Source organism: Venustampulla echinocandica, assembly GCF_003357145.1.
Source record: "Venustampulla echinocandica strain BP 5553 chromosome Unknown scaffold_1, whole genome shotgun sequence".
Classification (NCBI taxonomy): domain Eukaryota; kingdom Fungi; phylum Ascomycota; class Leotiomycetes; order Helotiales; family Pleuroascaceae; genus Venustampulla; species Venustampulla echinocandica.
In genome coordinates, this window is record NW_022474206.1 from 1,357,686 (window position 1) to 1,374,961 (window position 17,276).

A 17,276-nucleotide genomic window follows, 5' to 3' on the forward strand; every position below is an offset into this window, starting at 1 on the left:
GCTGGCTGCTAATATATACACCAGCATCTAAAACTTCCAAGACTTGTATTTCTGACTGCTTACTCAATTGTAAATTCATAGATTCATAATCAATTTACGATTATTCTCACGCACTGTAAACATTGAATGGAAACCCGATCAACGCCACGCCACTGGGTGTGGTTGTCCCTCGGTTGGATGTCAATGATTACTATTCCGAAGAAAAGTTGTCGCGTATAAATTCGGCGTTAACGCTGACAGCATAAGCTGAGTAAATCATGACGTACGTAAATCACCCATTTGCAGAAGAACTAAATCATTCGAAATTTCTTGAAGATTTATTTAGTGTAGCTATTCTAATACTCTAATCTATGATATGACAGCGCCGAGTGGCATCTTCGTGTAGTTATCAAAATTATATGATCACTCAAATTCCTTATCAACACTCTCAAATGTATCAAGGAAGCCTTTGAAAATCTTCACACCAAGTCCAGGATCAAGACTACCGGTCGTCGCGCGGATAGAATGCATGCTCAATTGCGGGATACCAGCATCAATAGCCCGAACTCCCATGGCTGAGCTCAGCATCGGCCCAACGGTTCCTCCACTTCTGGAGTCGTTCCGGATCATGAACATCTGCAATTTGCTGTCACTTTTCTCCGCAACTCGGGTAAGGAGCGCAGTCGAGACAGAGTCGGTTGTCATATGTCCGTTGGAATCGGCACATACCGTAATACCAACATTCAACCGAGGAGCATGGCCATCCAGATAAGAACCAAGGAAGTTGGGGTTCACGGCATGGGTAACATCCGCAGAGAGGAGGAATGAGTTGGCATAGGTTTGGCTCAGGAGATTAGAACTCGTCCCATTAGTCGAGAAAGATTCGGCGATTCTCTCTACGGTGCTAGGCAAGAAATTGCCACGTGCACCTTGTCGGAGCAAGCTACCAATCTCTTCGTCGTCGAAAAGGGCAGTTAACTTGATAATACCATCTTCTTCGGAGCTAGAGGCAGAGGCAGAGGCAGAGGCAGAGGCGAGAAGTCCTTCCATCGCAGCCCACGAGCAGAGCTTATCATCAATCCGGCCGCCGAATATGAACTCCTTGTCTAAGCCACCAGTTTGTGCAGGTTGAGTATCGTAGAGCTCGAGTTCCCAGTTGACAATGGAGCTGTAGTCCTGGATATTGAGCTCCCCTGCGATAGCTCGGACGAGTCTTGGTGGTTGGGTCACTGCAAATGTACCTTCAGCACCTAGCGTCAAGTTTTTGAATTCGTCTCCCAAAGAGTCGGTATAACCGTCGGAATTATCCAGGCCGATGATTGGAACTGCCTGTGTTTCTTTGTTATTTTGTCCCTGCATGCCGACGCCGAAATGAGGCGCGAGAGTTGGGATTCGAGCAACTGTGACTAAGTCAGTCCTGTATCCCATATTGCATTATCATAAGACTCACTTGGCCATCCGAGTTTCACCAGCTTGGTGGTGATCTTGCCCGTCCTAGAGTCCTTAACCAATACTCGGCCTCCAATGCCAAGATCCCGGTCCCACCATGTGTTGTTCAAAGCCCCAGCATACGGAGCAACCCCGAGTTGTACGTAGCCAGCGGAGGTCTTCTTGTTGCTTATCGGCTTTAGGCGTGCCGTCAAGGCGTCGATATGGCCAGCTATCATTGCAACTCCATTGCCACTCTTATATCCCTTGCCAACAGTGAAAGCAATCAGACTGCTTCCGTTTCTCGACACATAGTATTTCCCTCCACGTTGTAATTCATTGCCCCAGGTGTTCCGCTCGGATAACTATATAAGATAAAATATTAGCAAGTTCTGATGAAGAGGAACCAGATTTAAGTACCTTCGTGAATCCTGCTGCATCTAGCCTCTTCTCAAAGTGCGAAACCGTATGCCACACCGTTGGATTCTCGGTCAGGAAGTCACAGAAGGGCTGCGTGTACGCCTCCGGGCTCTTCAGTGCGTTCTCTTCTCGTACAAGTCCTTTGGTGATTAAGCTCCCGCGCGGCTGCTGGAGCTGCTCCTTCATGCAATCGTTGTACTTCTCGAACAGACTCTTCACTTCGGCAGATTGCCCCTCCCACCCCATAGGTTCCTCTTGTACGGGCTGGCTTCTGAGCTGCCGATACAGGAGTGGCAGAGTAGCCTGCTGATCTGGCCCGGCTAGTATCGTCTGGGCGCAGTCGCTGTGAGGATTAAGCTCAGGGTCGAAATCTCTCAAAGGGCGATTGTTTTCTGAATGTTCGGCAACGGGTAGGCCTGCGGGGGGGGCATGGAGTCGCTGCGACAGAACATGGAGTTGCCTTTTCAGCGTGTCATTCTCCTCTTGGAGCTCTGCAGTTCGTTGTCGTGTAGCTTGGTCTTGCACTGAGGTTCGGAGAGAGATGCTGCTCACGCTGTTGCGGAGGGAATTGGGGGCGTTCTTGACCATGGCTGCGAATAATAACTAGTAGATAGCAGAATTAAATGATAGGGTTGTGAGCAGAGAGGAGGAATAAGGACGAGGGATGATGACTGTGGTTTGTGTACGGATAACGACGAAGCCATGGGTGTGGGGCGGCGATCTTGGTGGTTGGATTGCTTGGCGGGTTGATACGGCGACAAGCTCTTGATACGATAAAGTCACCTCAGCAAGCTCCATAAGATGCAAACTTGCCAACATGACAACAAACCTGACAATATCATATCACGGCACATCAATTAATACTCCAGCAATACCTCACAACATGCAGCAACATCAATCTCAAAGCATCGCGATGGACAAAATACTTGAAAACCATTCCGTTGAGTAGCTATTCTTGGCTAAACCCCGAGCATCCCCAGTACGACCAAGCTCAACACTGCAACTCTGTTCGATACGTGACATGCATTCCCGTCATAGGTCCGATTATCATGGCCCACCGAGGACTTGATGCCTATCGAGCCGTTCTCTAATTGTCGTAGAGTCTGTTGTTGGGACGATACTGGTTCCTATTGCTTGGTGTCAGCAGCATTCCTCGATGGGCGACCAAATATGCCTCCGGGAGTCTGATGATCTTACGGGTCATACTCGTTGGCACCCTGCTCCCGAACATAGTGCTCATCGTACATATGCTCGACATTCTCTTTGGCGTGTCGCTTGGCTTTCTACGAAACAATCAGCTATCCCATCGTTGAACCCAAGATTGCATGTTTGATTCATCGCCATACCTCTCGATCGACGAAGTCCATGCCCTTCGTCTCAATGAGCTTGTCGACCTCAGCACCAGCGATACCAACAAGGAGCTCCTTGGCAAATTGGTGAGATACTGGCTTGCCTGAGGGTATTATGATTAGTCCATGCTTGGGGAAAAAAGAAATACGCCAGGAAAACGGCGGGATGCAGGGCAGAGAGCTTACCCTCCTTGCGTTGTCTGTCCTCGAAGATCTTGAAGGCACCGAATGAAGCAGCGCCTGCTAAAGCCTCGTGTCCGAAGCTAGATTCATTGTGGAATTCTTGTTGGCTGTCGTTGGCCTGTTTGTAGGCGTCCTCGGAGTCACCTGCAATGATCACTAAGTCAGTATAGTTACTAGATGGTTCCCAAGGCACTGGTCAAGTGGGACAAGGATGGAGCAAAGTTGAGAAGCTAGAGAGAGGACTGACCCCAACCGAAAGGCATCTTGAGAAGGTGGTTGGTATAGGTTGCTTGTTTGCGAGGGAGCTTGGTATAGTCGACTCTGTATAGTGAAGGTTTCAATTTATGTCCGTGGGAAGGCGAAATAGGGAGGTAGGCTATGAAGAGGGGATGTTCTTCCTCTCAAGAGGAGGGGTAACGGAGGCTTCTTATGCTCTATTGCCAGTGGGGGTGTGAATGTGTCGGAATCTGCCTACTCAGCCATTCACAGCTATCCCGGCACCTAAAAGCCGCAGCGTCCACAGGGTCAAGTCCAAGTGCCACCACATATTCACAGGCAGACGCTTCATAATGTTACGCATTGGCCATCATTTGTGGGCACTTCGCCATATCCACGCCCCTGCTCAGCTGCTTGCGCGGCCTGGCCTGCTCAAGTAGCACTTAAATGGCTCTTATGAGTGCGTCCCCGCAAGCCAACACCGCTGCATTTCCCAATTCCGGGCCAGGAACGAAACATAAAACTGGAGCAAGACTACTCCGTATTGGTGCCGGACCAGCCGATAGATGGGAAGGTCAGGCCTCAATTTAGGTCTGGAGCTTCTCATCCTATATCAGTTCGGCTATGGCGGGGATCTCCCGGCTACGCCCCTTTCCGCCCCCTTTACACAATGCAAAGGGAAGAGCAGTTCTCACTTCAACTACGTAAACTTCGTACACAATTACTCTTTCCTTGTTGGTTGATACTAGCTCTCTCAAGCACAAGACTCATTCTATGACTAATTAAATAGAACAGAATTGCAATATACGAGTAGCCCTTTAGTGTGCAGCAAATACTTGTATAGTACCCTCGTAGTCCTAAACCAGGGAACCCTGCTTGATGAGCGCATAGTTCTACTGGGAAAACGCAAGCCATCGCCAAGTCTTCCAAATCTCTTGGCCAACCGATGTGCAAAAGCTTGTTTTATCTCCCGCCGTGTAGATCCTGAACCGTGCTAGTTCCGCAAACTATTATTCATACTCCGTAGACAACAGGGCACGCTACTGTGCACTTCGAGCACATCTGATTTGATATTCTAGGGTTACCAATCTCGAGTGGACGGCTGCACTCCACGTGATTTCAAAATCACGCACTTCATAGTATTACTATCTACCATCTAGCAAAGTTAAGGGAGACGGACGTATTGCAAAACCCATTGATAATGTCTACATCTGCACCGACAACTCCCCAGCTACCGCTCAAATCAGATTTTCCCTCGTCTCTCACTGTCGACATTATCCCGCCTCCATCAGGCTCACCAGTCAACGTCCTACTCCTGCTCCACGGTCTTGGAGATACCAATAAACCCTTCGCCCAGCTCGGCAAGAATTTAAACCTGCCAGAGACAGTAGCCATCTCGATCCAAGGACTGAATCCCATCCCGCCTATTTTTACGGGTTCCGACACCCCTGCGTTCCACTGGGGCGACGACGTCCTGGTCGATGAAGGGCGAGGAGAGATCGAGCTAGATGCCGGGTTTAACGCCAGCACCAAAGTCCTGCTCGACGTGGTGATTCGAGATGTCTTGATGAGCAAATGCGGGTATCCTGCGCGGAACATCCTATTCTTCGGCTTTGGACAAGGCGGGATGGCAGCCGTGGGAGTCGCGCTGGCTGCTGCTCCGGAAACTGAATTTGGCGGTCTAGTTAGTATTGGAGGACGTGTACCCTCTGCTGCATCTGGAGATGCAAAGAGCAGGACCCCCGTGCTTGTATGTGGCGGAAGCAGAAGCACGCAGATTACCAGAAGTGCGGTGGATTCGTTGAAGGGGAGGTTTATTAATATGGAGTACGTGAAGTGGGACAAGCCGGATGATTCTATGCCCAGGGACCGTGGGGAGATGTTGCCAATTATGAAGTTTCTGGCGCGGAGGTTAAGGAGTAGAGCTGGTGTACCAGAGGGTGCTGTGGAAGTTTGAAGGACCGCTATGTTCCATAAATGGACGCTACAAGGTAAAACTTGGAAATTACTCTGTCGTTGGGGCTTCGAAAACAAGTATAGCAACATGGTTTGCCACACGGTATGTTGTTTAAAATATATCAGGAACAACTGGCTGATGGCACATAGTTGATAAGATGAGCTTGTTGGGAACTACCTTATCATTGTTCTGATGGCCAGAAGCCTGGAGCGGGTACCGTCACTAGTCGAATCACACTGCTACTCGTAATAGTAATATGCCAGGGATACCCAAGGCGGTGTCTTCTATTCTGTCTATAAATTGTCTTCTATCCGTGTTTCATCTTCGTTCTTCACCTCAACGGCCTCTTCTGAGTTCTGTCCATTAGCGGCCCTAGCCTCAGCTCTGTCTTTCTGAGCCTGTCTTGCTGCCTTCTTCAGTTGCCTCTTGCTTATTGGAACTGCTTCCTCATTCCCCTTTCCATCACCATCTGCCCTGCCTTTAGCATCCCACTTCAACCTCGCCTTTTCCTCATCCTCAGCAGTCCACTCCTGTGGTAAAACTGCAAACACTAAATAACTCGTATGAGCTTTAATTTCCGGTTCTAACCTATGGATTAAATTTCCTTCTTTATAGGTTTTCTTTTCCACCAAATTTTCCAGCAGTTTCGCCCTATTATTTGGGTTAACTTTCTCCCGTTTCGCTTCCGGCTTCTCGCCATTCTCGTGGAATATCCTGGAATTGCCTTCCACTTCAATCAGACGCGCAAGAGCCTCACTAACGGTTGCCGGTGCTGTTTGAGGGCCTCCGCTGCTGTCGATGCCGATGCGTTCGCGCCGGGTTTCATACCGCCTTTGCGACAGTTCAACCATCTCAATGTCTACCCAACCAAGCCGTCTCATGACAGATACCGTACGCTGAACTTGTTCAATACACGGCGAAAATGTGCAAATATGAACCGGACATGAAGGATTTAGCGGTGAGATAAAGGGTGTGGCAGGTGTGGTCGAAGGCTCCTTTGTTCCATTTGCAGGATTTGGCGTCCCTGATCCGGAAGCGTTATACCACGATTTCGGAGGAGTTGAGAGGGCTGATCGAGTGAGATGTGGCAGAGCAAGCCACGGAGCCGGGAGATCCAGGAAAATGGCATCTGCACCTGGACTTTGATTGTCAACCAAGAAACCATCCTCGCATACATCCCGATGTGTGACTTGCACAATTCCTTCCAGCCCATGATCTTGCAATTCCTCCTCCAATTTTTGATGCCTTTGCTCGTGGAATTCGTAGCTCCAGACCTTGCCTAGGTTCTTTTTCTTCTGCGCAGAGACATCTCCATCTATATTGGAGAGGTAGCCTTTAAATACCGACCTTGCGGATGCATGTGTAAAAGATCCACTTCCAGCACCCGCTTCAATCAAATTTGTTCCAGGTCTGGCTCTCAATCTGTGAAGGATGTAACTGTAATCGGGTGTGTAGACCACTTGAGTTCGGTGAGGCAACGAGCTTGTCCAATTCTCGGGTGTGGGAGGCAGTAAATGTATGAACCCAGTTGATGCAACGACCGCTTCCTTCTCCTCCTTTACCGTAACCGGGGTGCTGATATTGGTATCACCGCCACTCTCTTCCTTAGGACCATCCTCTAGCTTCCCCTTCTTGGCTGTACTATCGCCTGCCTCAGCCTCGGACTCCTCCCGTTTCCGCTTCTGCTTGTTTTGTCCCTGTTTGTCTCGGCGTCCTCGCGATCCCGTATCAACCACCGAAGCTCGAACTTGACTTCCCCATGGCAATCCAATCAACGTGGTATGCGGAAAGGACCCGAATCGGGTGTTGACGACCTTACCCTCAGAGTAACCTTCGTCGTCCTCGTCATGGTCTCGGAGAATTGTTGGAATTTGGAGGTCCCGCTTGAGATGAATGATTGCCAGACTATCTGTCTTGGCGATTGGCCCCGGATAGAGAAAGGGCGATATGTTCGAAGTCATATTGAGGCCGATGTTGGTGGTCGGAATTTTTGAGGAAATTTCGGAAAAGGACGAGGCTGAGAGAATCACAATTTAGCCGAGCCGAGCCTTTCAAGCATCGCGACATCGCAAGGCGCAAGGCGACGCGAATTGTGACTCTTTCGTCCAAGAACATCCACAACGGCTAAATGCTCTTTGTTTCCATGGTGCGATGCATATCTACCCCAAAACCGAGGACCGTACACAATTTCAGACTTAAGTTGCTCTCAAGTTCTGCGAATAGAACCGCCTATATTTTCCATCATCGGTTACTCACAACTTCTGCGAATCCACCAATTCGAACCTCAATGGCGCAATTGAAAGTCCATAACTCCCTCAAACCAGGAGGCCCTGTGCCATTCATTCCCAAGGAAGAGGGCAAGGTTTCCTTTTACGCATGCGGCCCCACCGTGTATGGGCCGTCCCATCTGGGACATGGTCGAAACTATGTCTCTACGGACATCATACGGCGGATAATGAGGGATTACTTTGGCTTCAAAATGAAATTTGTGCTGAATATTACGGATATAGACGATAAGGTTAGTGGCTATTCCTATTACACAGCGTTATGACTTTTATTTACTTTCTGAAACTGTAGATTATTTTGAAAGCTCGAAGACAAAGGCTCCTCGAGATAGAAAAGTCCAAAAAGTACACCGAATCCGAAACCTCGGAACTTGCAGCCACGGCTTTCGAGGCCTATGTACAAAGCAATCTTCCAGCGCTAAACTTGGTAGATCTTACCTCAAACAATTACCTCTCCCGAGTTAATGAGGCATATGGCGACGTTCTAGCTGGAAAATCATTGATTGGGGGGGACAAGCCTGGCGATGCGGAAACAAAGATAAAGATGCACATTAACAGCCTCAACTCTGCATGGAAGGCCATTCAGGAGAAGAATGTGTTTGGAGGAGAAGCGGACGACGTCATTTCGCCATACTTAGATTCCCTCTACAAGGATAAAATCGATGGAAGTGACCATACAATATTTACGGAGGTTACAAAATACTGGGAGGCCCACTTCATGGAGGATATGGATACGTTAAACATCTTGCGACCAGATGTGGTAACACGAGTTACGGAGTACGTTCCACAAATTGTATCTTTCGTGGATCAGATCATCAAGAAAGGATTCGCATACGAAGCAGATGGCTCAGTTTACTTCGACATTGCGGCATTTGAGAAAGCTGGGAACCCGTACGCACGACTAAGACCCGAAAGCCGGAATGACAAAGCCTTACAAGAAGAGGGAGAAGGCTCGTTGTCGAAGAATCTAGGAGCGAAGCGGGGTGCGGGCGATTTCGCCTTATGGAAGAAGTCCAAACCCGGAGAGCCCGTCTGGCCAAGTCCATGGGGCGAGGGCCGGCCAGGCTGGCACATTGAATGCTCAGTCATGGCGTCGGATGTTCTAGGTTCACAGATTGACATCCACGCAGGAGGCATTGATCTTGCCTTCCCACATCATGACAATGAATTAGCGCAGTCGGAGGCATACTTTTGTGAGCATGGCAAGGGGCCGCATAATTGGGTCAATTACTTTTTACATATGGGCCACTTGTCAATTGCGGGTTCCAAAATGTCAAAATCACTAAAGAATTTCCAAACTATACGGGAAGCTCTGAGTAGCGATTACACGCCGAGGGGTATGAGGATTGTCTTCCTTATGGGCCGGTGGAACGATGGGGTCGAAATTTCCGACGACATGAGAACCATGGCTGAAGGGTGGGAGACGACTGTGAATGTAAGCTTGGTCTCCCATCACGTATATCAGTACTAACAGTTTATAGAACTTCTTCATTGTCACAAAATCCTTGCTTGCCGAGAAAAGCTCGGTAGATGCCCTGAAGTCCCTAACCATCAATAGCGAGACCCAGACGGAGCTACAGACGAGCCTGGACAAGGCTCAAAAGAATATGCAGGCAGCACTGTCCGATTCATTTGATACCCCAAGAGCAATGCGGGTACTACATGAATTGATTAAAGAGGCGAATATCCGCACCCATAGCAACAGGGTGGCTGTGGATTTGCAAGGCCTGGAGGCGATTGCACGATGGGTGACTAAGATCGTTGGCATCTTTGGTCTCGATGCGAATGCCTCGCCACCTTATGACGGCTTAGGATGGGCTAGTAAAGGCGCTGCCTTGAATCTATCACCGCAGGAAGCCGTCGAGCCATTTATCGTAGTCTTCCGAAATGTGAAGGACGCCCTTAGCATCCTCTCTGTCCGTTCAGAAACTCTCGACAAGCTTTTGGCGGCGGATGTCGACAGCGAATTTGATTCTCTTCTCTCTGCTGGTACGACAGACCCGGAACTCCTTGTTATGCCATATCTCCGCTCTGTTTCAAAAGTTCGTGACGAGATACGACAGCTAGCTCCTTCATCGCCATCGAAGAAGGTGCTTCTCGCCCTCTCAGATTTAATCCGAGATGATTATCTGACCAACCTAGGAGTTTATCTTGATGATAGACCCGAGGGTCTGGGTGCACTCATTAAATTTATTCCCAGAGAGGAGCTTGTAGCCCAGAGGGAGGAGAAGGCCGCTAAAGAGCGAGAGGGGTTGGCTCAGAAGGAGGCAGCAAGATTAGAGAGAGAAAGGCTTGAGCGCGAGAAGGCTGAGAAGGTCAAGGTGAGCCCGTTAGATATGTTTCGAGATGAGCGATTCAGTGCTTGGGATGAAGACGGGCTTCCTACGAAAACGGCAGATGGTAAAGACGTAACGAAGAACGCGTTAAAGAAGTTGAAAAAGGACTGGGAGAGGCAGAAAAAGGCTCATGAGGAGTGGAAAGCAAAGTCTGGGGCGTGATCGTTTGTTTTGGTTTTGGTTCACTGTCGAACTTGCCACTCAAAACAGCATCTCTGACCTCTGTCACTTAAAGTACTACGTATACCCAGCGCATTGCTTAGCTTTCACAATATCTCAAGCACCATCTCACATATCTAGCTTTTGATAAGTTGGTATATATGTGCTACACCCACTATCTTATGCGAATACTATTTCTATATTTCAAGTGAACCCAGCGTCCAGTGTCACAGTTTCGGCCAAATCTTCAACTCGAATTCTAAAGCCCCCAGGCTCCACTCTCCAACATGCCTCCTCCGGGATCCTATCATCCCAAAAACTAAAAGCAATCCTTTGATCGATCATCAATTTCACAGTCTGACGTTCCCCTGCATTCAAGCTCACTTTCTGGAATGCTTTGAGCTCCTCCTTCGGCCTCCACATGGACGCCTCAGGATCCTCAATATATACCTGAACAACCTCCTGGCCTCTCACTTCTCCAGTGTTCGTAACGTCAACTTCGATCGCCAATTCTCCGCCTGGGTTTCCTCCATCGCCTCTAGGAAATATACTACATCGCAGGTTACTATACTTGAAAGCCGTATATGACAATCCAAACCCAAAACGCCAACGAGACTCATATTCATCATTTCTATATCCAACCTTCAAACCCTCAACATAGTCAATCTCCCAATCGCCATCGCTATTCCGAACAGCGGGAAAGTGCGAAAAGCTGCCTACATCCTCAAGGGCTTTCGGCCAGCTCACAGTCAATCTCCCACTTGGACATACTTTCCCTGTCAAGATATCCGTAATTGCCTCTCCTCCTTCCTGTCCTAGGAAGTGAGCCCAGACAATTGCATCCACATCATCCACGTATTCCGAGACATCAATTGGATTGCCTCCAAACAGTACTAAAACAGTCTTCCTACTCGCTTTGGAAACCTCTTTTATCAGCTTCTCCTGGTTATCTGGAAGATGAATCGACGTCAAATCAAATCCTTCACTCTCCATCTCCGCATTGCGTCCCGCGAAAATTATAGAAATTTCAGACTCAGATGCTAAATTTACAGCGCCGTCCCGCAAGGCCTCCCCGGAATATTCTTCCATGAAACATAACTTTGCACCATGAATCCTCGGTTCCCCCGTCTCTTCGAAGGGCTTGAAGGGCTGGACTATGGCTTGGATGAAGTACTCGTGCCTAGCAACCATCCGGACGGTACATGATCGTTCGAGTGCCTGCGGGATGAAGAGGAAGTCTTCAACGCTTGGAGGAGGCCACATTTCGCCCGAGAGCACAAGCTTCTTGTCCACGAGAAGCTCGAAAGAGCCTGTTGCTTGGATTGCAACGGTATGCGATCCAGTTGTGCTAGGTCTGATTGTCGTGGAGATCACGTATTCTGAGAATGTTTCCTGGGTCAAGGGAGGTTTCAGATAGCCAATCATTGCAGTTTGCATTGTCGGTTGGAACTCCTGTAGAACTGTGTTCGCCTGGTCTTGGGTGAAATAAGATATATCCATTCCCTCCTCTCCGTTTCTAGCACGGGTGATGGAAAGCGGTATCGAGGGTATGGTCTGATGGTCTCTAAACCCAACAGAGTGTTGTACATTCGATGGAGTTGGATGGGATGCCCGAAGGCAACCCAGTGGTCGTTGTGTATATTGTGGTGGTGTTTTGGCACTACCGCCACCCCCTACTGGGGGATTTAATGCTGCTGGGCCAATGATTGCAACTTTTCCATCCCACTTTTTGTCAAAATTTAACGGTAGAGTCTTTTCTTCGTTCTTCAATAACACTATTCCCTCGAAGGCGATTGTACGGGCCAACAGATTTGCTTTATCGCCCATCATTGATTTTTCGTCCGCATGTAGATCGGTATCCAACGTTTTTTCAATTAAGGTCAAAATATTCCTGACTCGTTTTTCGATAAATTCCTTGGTAATATTACCTTCTCTCACCTCTTGGATGAGCTTTTCTCCCCGAAACACCGAGGGCCCGGGCATCTCCAGGTCTAGATTGGCTTCAAGTGTAGGGAGTCCGGATCGCGTTCCATACCAGTCTGAAATAACACATCCTCGGTAGTTCCATTCGTCGCGCAGGATCTGTTGAATTATGGGACTCTCGCTGCAAAATAAAGGGCTCTCCTTATTGTTGGCTTGAACTTTGTTGTATCTGTTTCACTATGTCAGAATATCGATTAGCATATCAAAAAGAGCACCCACGCCGTCATAGTCGCCATTGGATCAGAATCCCTTATCAAGTGCTCAAAAGCAGCTAGATAGATCTCCCGCATTGCCCTGCCGTCCGTCGAAGTCTTAACAGAATAAAAGCGGCGTTTAGTCTCGCTATCATTGCCAATGAAATGTTTTGGGCACGCCGCTACCCCTCCTCTCTGAATGCCTGTGACAAGGGCAGCGGCCAGCTTGCCTGTTAATAAAGGATCTTCGCTAAAACATTCAAAATTCCGCCCCCCTCGTGGATCTCTGTGGATATTGACCGTTGGGCCGAGAATGACAGATGCACCTTTCTGTTTTGCTTGGACTGCCAATTCATCGCCTAGCTTCTCCATCAACTCGACGTTCCATGTTGCGCCTAAGCATGTGGTACTTGGGAAACAGAGGGTGGTGCTTCCGTTGATGTGAGAGGAACCCTTAACGCCATTGACACTGTCAACTAGTTTAAGGCCCGGAATCCCTAGACGGGGGACGCCGGTGGCAGCCACAAAGTTTGACCCAGAGAGGAGGCTGACTTTCTCCTCGAGAGTTAACTGACTTATCCACTCTGTAACCCTATCTGCTTTTATAGAGTCTTTTGTTTCTTTTCCCCCCGAATTGGAGCCCATCTTTTACTTACGCCCGTCGACTTAACAAGTAAATATGGGAGAATAAATGGGAACTTATCTAGAAGAGAGAAGGAAGCGAGAAAGAAAAGGGATATAGTTAAGGAGAGCTCTACTCTAGCTTATCAAAGTTACTCTCTCGACACCTCCGAGGCCGGTCGGGGTGTCTCAATTGGTGCAAGGCTGCAAAGGCTGACCTTGAGCTTTGCCATAGAGTGGCAGTGCGGCGCAAATAGCCTCGATGGTCACTTGCCCATTTCTTATTTGCTATTTTATCGGATCCAGACTGACGAAACATTTGGGTCGTTCGTCCTATGTCTTGGGTTACAGTGTTGACATCCACCTCCGTCCACCCTGGTATACGGTGGTTTATACAGCGGTGGTGGTGCATAACGATGACACCCACTGGACGCGTAACTAAAGCATTTGCGTAAAGAGCGGCACTGCACAGTTGTTACAAGCACGTTTCAATCCCCCCAGTTGTGTTTTAACAACTTATTTGGTGGGTTTTGAGATATCCTACTGGTGCCATTCTAGCTCTGCAAAACCGATAATGTTGTAAGAACTATAGAACACTGCCAAATCTATTTGTGTTCAGCATGCCGCTTTAACGAGCAGAGCTTTAGCATATCATACATAGGTGCCTACTTATCTTTCTATTACGAAGTATCAACAACCCTTTATACTCTATGTCCCGGCTACCTTGGGATATACATTATTTACTAAGTTCAGTTGAATCTGAGTCTCCGAGACCACAATTCTCCAGCGCTCAAGGCTCCATAAGCTTATCAACGAAATATCATATCGTTCATAACTGGCTGCGGAAGTTTATATATAACCCACCATGCCAAATGGGGTCCCGTAGGTCTCACCGCAACCCTTGATGTCCACACTCCACTTCCTCCACGAGCTGTTTGTCTTTACGAAGTATCCTTCCACTTTTTAAAGTACTCTAGGTGTCGGCGGATCGTATTTGTGTTCCTTCGTTCTAACTCCGAACCTGATAGTGGACGCAGCCGCTGACACCTTACACCGCCGATTCTCTCTCGCGACCCAATCTGGCGGTCTGTGGGGGGACGAGATGGATGCTCCGAGGCCCCAGGCCCAGAGCAGTGGGAGCGGGAAAGCCATCGACAGCAACCTAGAGACCTCAAGCCAAGCTGCGGGAAAAGGCATCTCCAGCTCAAGTTCCGGCCAGGCCAAGCGGTCCACACGCCCCCCAAAAGAAGCAGCAAAGCCAAAGGCAGTTCCCAATGCGCCGGGACAGCGGTTCCAGTGCCCACGATGCCCCAAGAATTTCAGCCGTATTGAGAATCTGACGCGCCACCAAGCAAACCGTAAGTCAATATGTAATATTTTTTCCACCTAGAATTGCCATTCTCCGTCCACTCGAAGGGGCCTGACACTTCTATAGACGAAGAGGTGGGTAAATTTGCCTGCGTGGTATGCAGGAAACGTTTCACAAGAAGCGATTTGCTCAATCGGCATCGCCGCATACACAATCCCCAGCCGGAATCGTCCAACCCTCACGGGACCGTAGTGGGATACAGCTCTACTTCGCCACCCCAGCCAGATGTTGAAGACCTTAGCAAGCAATCCATTCAAGATGGTGCTCAGTCCACTTTCCAAGAAACCGTCGGCGGCCCTGTAACTCATGGCTCAGATGATGTCTATAACCAGATGCGTCAGGAGCCAGGTGCCTTTATTGACCAAGGCCATGCCGCTCACGCTGGCTATCAAAGTCTGTTGCCGCCGGACGACGTCCAAAATCCCCATTCATTAATGGTCCCTAGCAATGCGGCCCAAACCCAGGGTCTCACGAGTCTTATGGAAGCGGCATTGACACCACAGGATGGATATACTTTCACGCCAGCGGAAAATTTTAATCCGTCGTTATGGGGTGGCTTCATGCTTTTCAGTGATAACTCCAATGCATATATGGGCTCCTATGATGCAGATATATCTTGGGCGCTGGGGTCCTCCAACACGGGGTCGTCTCCTGATAATCACCATGAGCACGACACGATGCATGCAGTGGACAGTTTCACTGATAATCCGTACCAGTACCAAGCGGTCCCGTATCGCCAAGATGATGTCAGCCATCTTGACGCTGCTGATAACGAGGATGAAGATACGAATGACTGGCCGGATAAAGTGATCAATTCAAGCCATGCTCAGCATCGAGCATCTCGCATTGTACCACTTCACTTGTTGCCCGTGTCCTGGCAGTTAGTACTTGATGAAGCCAGAAGCAGTGGCCTCGACGCCACAACAATTCGACCCTACCAGCACATAAACAACCCCTTGCACGCCTCCTTACTCTCTGCCCTTGACGGGGCTAATTACAGGAATGAGATGTCCCGGCCAGAGATCAGTGATGCCATGTTCCCGCCCGCCGAAGCGCTGGATTTCTTCCTTCGACTTTATATCAGATACATCCATCCAAGGTTTCCGGTTCTTCATCTTCCAACGTTTGATATATATAACTCTCCACCCCTCCTTCTCCTTGCAATGATGTTTCTTGGGTCTAGTCATTCTAGAAGCGACCGAGGACGCTTTTCCCGTGTGTTTTATGATCATCTTAGAATTGCTTGTTTCCGCATGCAAGAAGTTGATTCCAAATTTGTAAGTATCGACAGCTCACCCCTTGTTGACAGCCGGTTCTGACCAGATGTAGCTGCGTTCTGTTGATAACATCTTGACGTATTTCCTCCTCTGCTTGGCCGGTACTTGGAGTGGGAGCAAGCAAGCTTATGAATTTGCTGAGGGCAGTCGAGGGATACTTATTACGGCTTGCAGGAGATCCCGCCTCATGGATTGCAGACCTGCAGCTAGGGTGGACGTAAAGCACTTTCAGCGTCCTGGAATAAGTCAGCTAGATGCTTTTTGGCTGGCATGGGCGGAAACGGAAAAGAGGAAGCGGCTTGGCCTGTCAATATATGTAAGTGTCACTTAATTCTCCCCGCATCTTCTTCTTCCCTCTCTCGCTATAGACGAACGGCAACAGCAGCACGATTATGAAAATGACCCAACGACTTTAAGTTATGCTCAAGAATTTCTTTTGTATTTGAGACATTTAGGATTCTAGACCCCTGTATGGATCCAGTCTTCTAAAACATACATGCCGTACTAAGTCTAGGTCATGGTCGAGCCTTATTTGGATGTACCGCTGTAATTGTCTATAGCGGGAATTTGTTTATAATAATCCCGAAACCAACTAACAATTTGTAGATATTTGACTGTCAATATCCTGCCCTATTCAACAACCAGCCGTATGTAAGCAAAGCTGAAACTACCAACTGCGTGTTTCCATGCCCCGAAGAATACTGGGAAGCAGCCACCTCTGAATCATGGGAAATGCTTGTTGGCGTCGTAGACGGGCCACCCCCGACTTTTTACTTACACGCACTTAACGCATGCCTACTCCGCAAATGGGTGAAACCACCTCCACCGATTCCAAAGACTGGGGGAGATTTCGGCAAGATCGTTCTCATCTACGCTATCCATACTCATATATTCGAATGGCGCCAATCGACTTCCATGCTGAATCCCACCGGGTTAATGGGCACATTTGGAAACTCGGCGATGCCGATCGGCGAGGGGTTGAAAGAGCGGCGCCGCTGGCTAGTCGATGGCCTCGACAGCTGGGCAGAATGCTACCAGTCATTGGGAACGAGTGTGGCGGCATCGCTACTTCATCGTTTAGGATACATCGCCCTTGATGTAAGCCTCTCTGATATGCATCTCGTCGCGGGGCGATCAAACAATCTCAACGACGGCAATTTCGCCGAAGAGAATCTCAAGCACTGGGCCAACAGCGAGATGGCCAATTCCACAATGTCCCACGTATACAGCATGTTAGAACTCTGCCATCACTGCATCAACGCAGGAATGGTGGCGGATAGCTCGTATGAAGTTGCGGTGTGTCTTTTCACAGGTGGCATCGTATGTTGGGCGTATGCGAAATTGAAGACCAACGCGCCGAGGGGACAGTATATCGAACAGGTGCAGAAAGCAAGTGCGGCGCTGGGCCAAATGGGCTGTTGGAGGATGTGTCTGATGTTTGGGAGGATTTTGAACAGTTTTGAGGCGCAAATGGCTACTTAGATAAGTTTTCTTTTGTGTATTTGGGGGCTGAGGGGGGG

The 17,276-nt window shown here is 48.9% G+C and overlaps 7 protein-coding genes across 7 annotated transcripts; 3 read left to right on the forward strand and 4 right to left on the reverse strand.

The window, feature by feature from the left end:
* Positions 1 to 402: 402 nt before the first annotated feature.
* BP5553_02998 (uncharacterized protein) lies at positions 403 to 2,415 on the reverse strand (the record flags this gene model as incomplete). Its single annotated transcript, XM_032011621.1, has 3 exons — positions 403 to 1,379; positions 1,430 to 1,772; positions 1,828 to 2,415. 3 exons carry the CDS (start codon positions 2,413 to 2,415, stop codon positions 403 to 405), a joined length of 1,908 nt encoding a protein of 635 aa, XP_031871314.1.
* Positions 2,416 to 2,914: 499 nt separating this feature from the next.
* BP5553_02999 (uncharacterized protein) lies at positions 2,915 to 3,622 on the reverse strand (the record flags this gene model as incomplete). The annotated part of the gene is made up of 5 exons (XM_032011622.1): positions 2,915 to 2,954; positions 3,025 to 3,110; positions 3,174 to 3,280; positions 3,363 to 3,503; positions 3,607 to 3,622. The coding sequence occupies 5 exons, from the start codon at positions 3,620 to 3,622 to the stop codon at positions 2,915 to 2,917; spliced, it is 390 nt and encodes a 129-aa protein (XP_031871315.1).
* A 1,154-nt stretch (positions 3,623 to 4,776) lies between these two features.
* On the forward strand, positions 4,777 to 5,532 carry BP5553_03000 (uncharacterized protein; the record flags this gene model as incomplete). Its single annotated transcript, XM_032011623.1, has 1 exon — positions 4,777 to 5,532. One exon carries the CDS (start codon positions 4,777 to 4,779, stop codon positions 5,530 to 5,532), a length of 756 nt encoding a protein of 251 aa, XP_031871316.1.
* A 293-nt stretch (positions 5,533 to 5,825) lies between these two features.
* On the reverse strand, positions 5,826 to 7,493 carry BP5553_03001 (tRNA methyltransferase complex GCD14 subunit; the record flags this gene model as incomplete). Its single annotated transcript, XM_032011624.1, has 1 exon — positions 5,826 to 7,493. One exon carries the CDS (start codon positions 7,491 to 7,493, stop codon positions 5,826 to 5,828), a length of 1,668 nt encoding a protein of 555 aa, XP_031871317.1.
* A 326-nt stretch (positions 7,494 to 7,819) lies between these two features.
* Positions 7,820 to 10,315, forward strand: BP5553_03002 (putative cysteinyl-trna synthetase protein; the record flags this gene model as incomplete). Its single annotated transcript, XM_032011625.1, has 3 exons — positions 7,820 to 8,050; positions 8,110 to 9,252; positions 9,299 to 10,315. The coding sequence occupies 3 exons, from the start codon at positions 7,820 to 7,822 to the stop codon at positions 10,313 to 10,315; spliced, it is 2,391 nt and encodes a 796-aa protein (XP_031871318.1).
* Positions 10,316 to 10,516: 201 nt separating this feature from the next.
* On the reverse strand, positions 10,517 to 13,134 carry BP5553_03003 (uncharacterized protein; the record flags this gene model as incomplete). The annotated part of the gene is made up of 2 exons (XM_032011626.1): positions 10,517 to 12,464; positions 12,515 to 13,134. 2 exons carry the CDS (start codon positions 13,132 to 13,134, stop codon positions 10,517 to 10,519), a joined length of 2,568 nt encoding a protein of 855 aa, XP_031871319.1.
* Positions 13,135 to 14,212: 1,078 nt separating this feature from the next.
* BP5553_03004 (Uncharacterized protein) lies at positions 14,213 to 17,238 on the forward strand (the record flags this gene model as incomplete). Its single annotated transcript, XM_032011627.1, has 4 exons — positions 14,213 to 14,468; positions 14,546 to 15,756; positions 15,809 to 16,072; positions 16,363 to 17,238. The coding sequence occupies 4 exons, from the start codon at positions 14,213 to 14,215 to the stop codon at positions 17,236 to 17,238; spliced, it is 2,607 nt and encodes an 868-aa protein (XP_031871320.1).
* Positions 17,239 to 17,276: the final 38 nt, after the last annotated feature.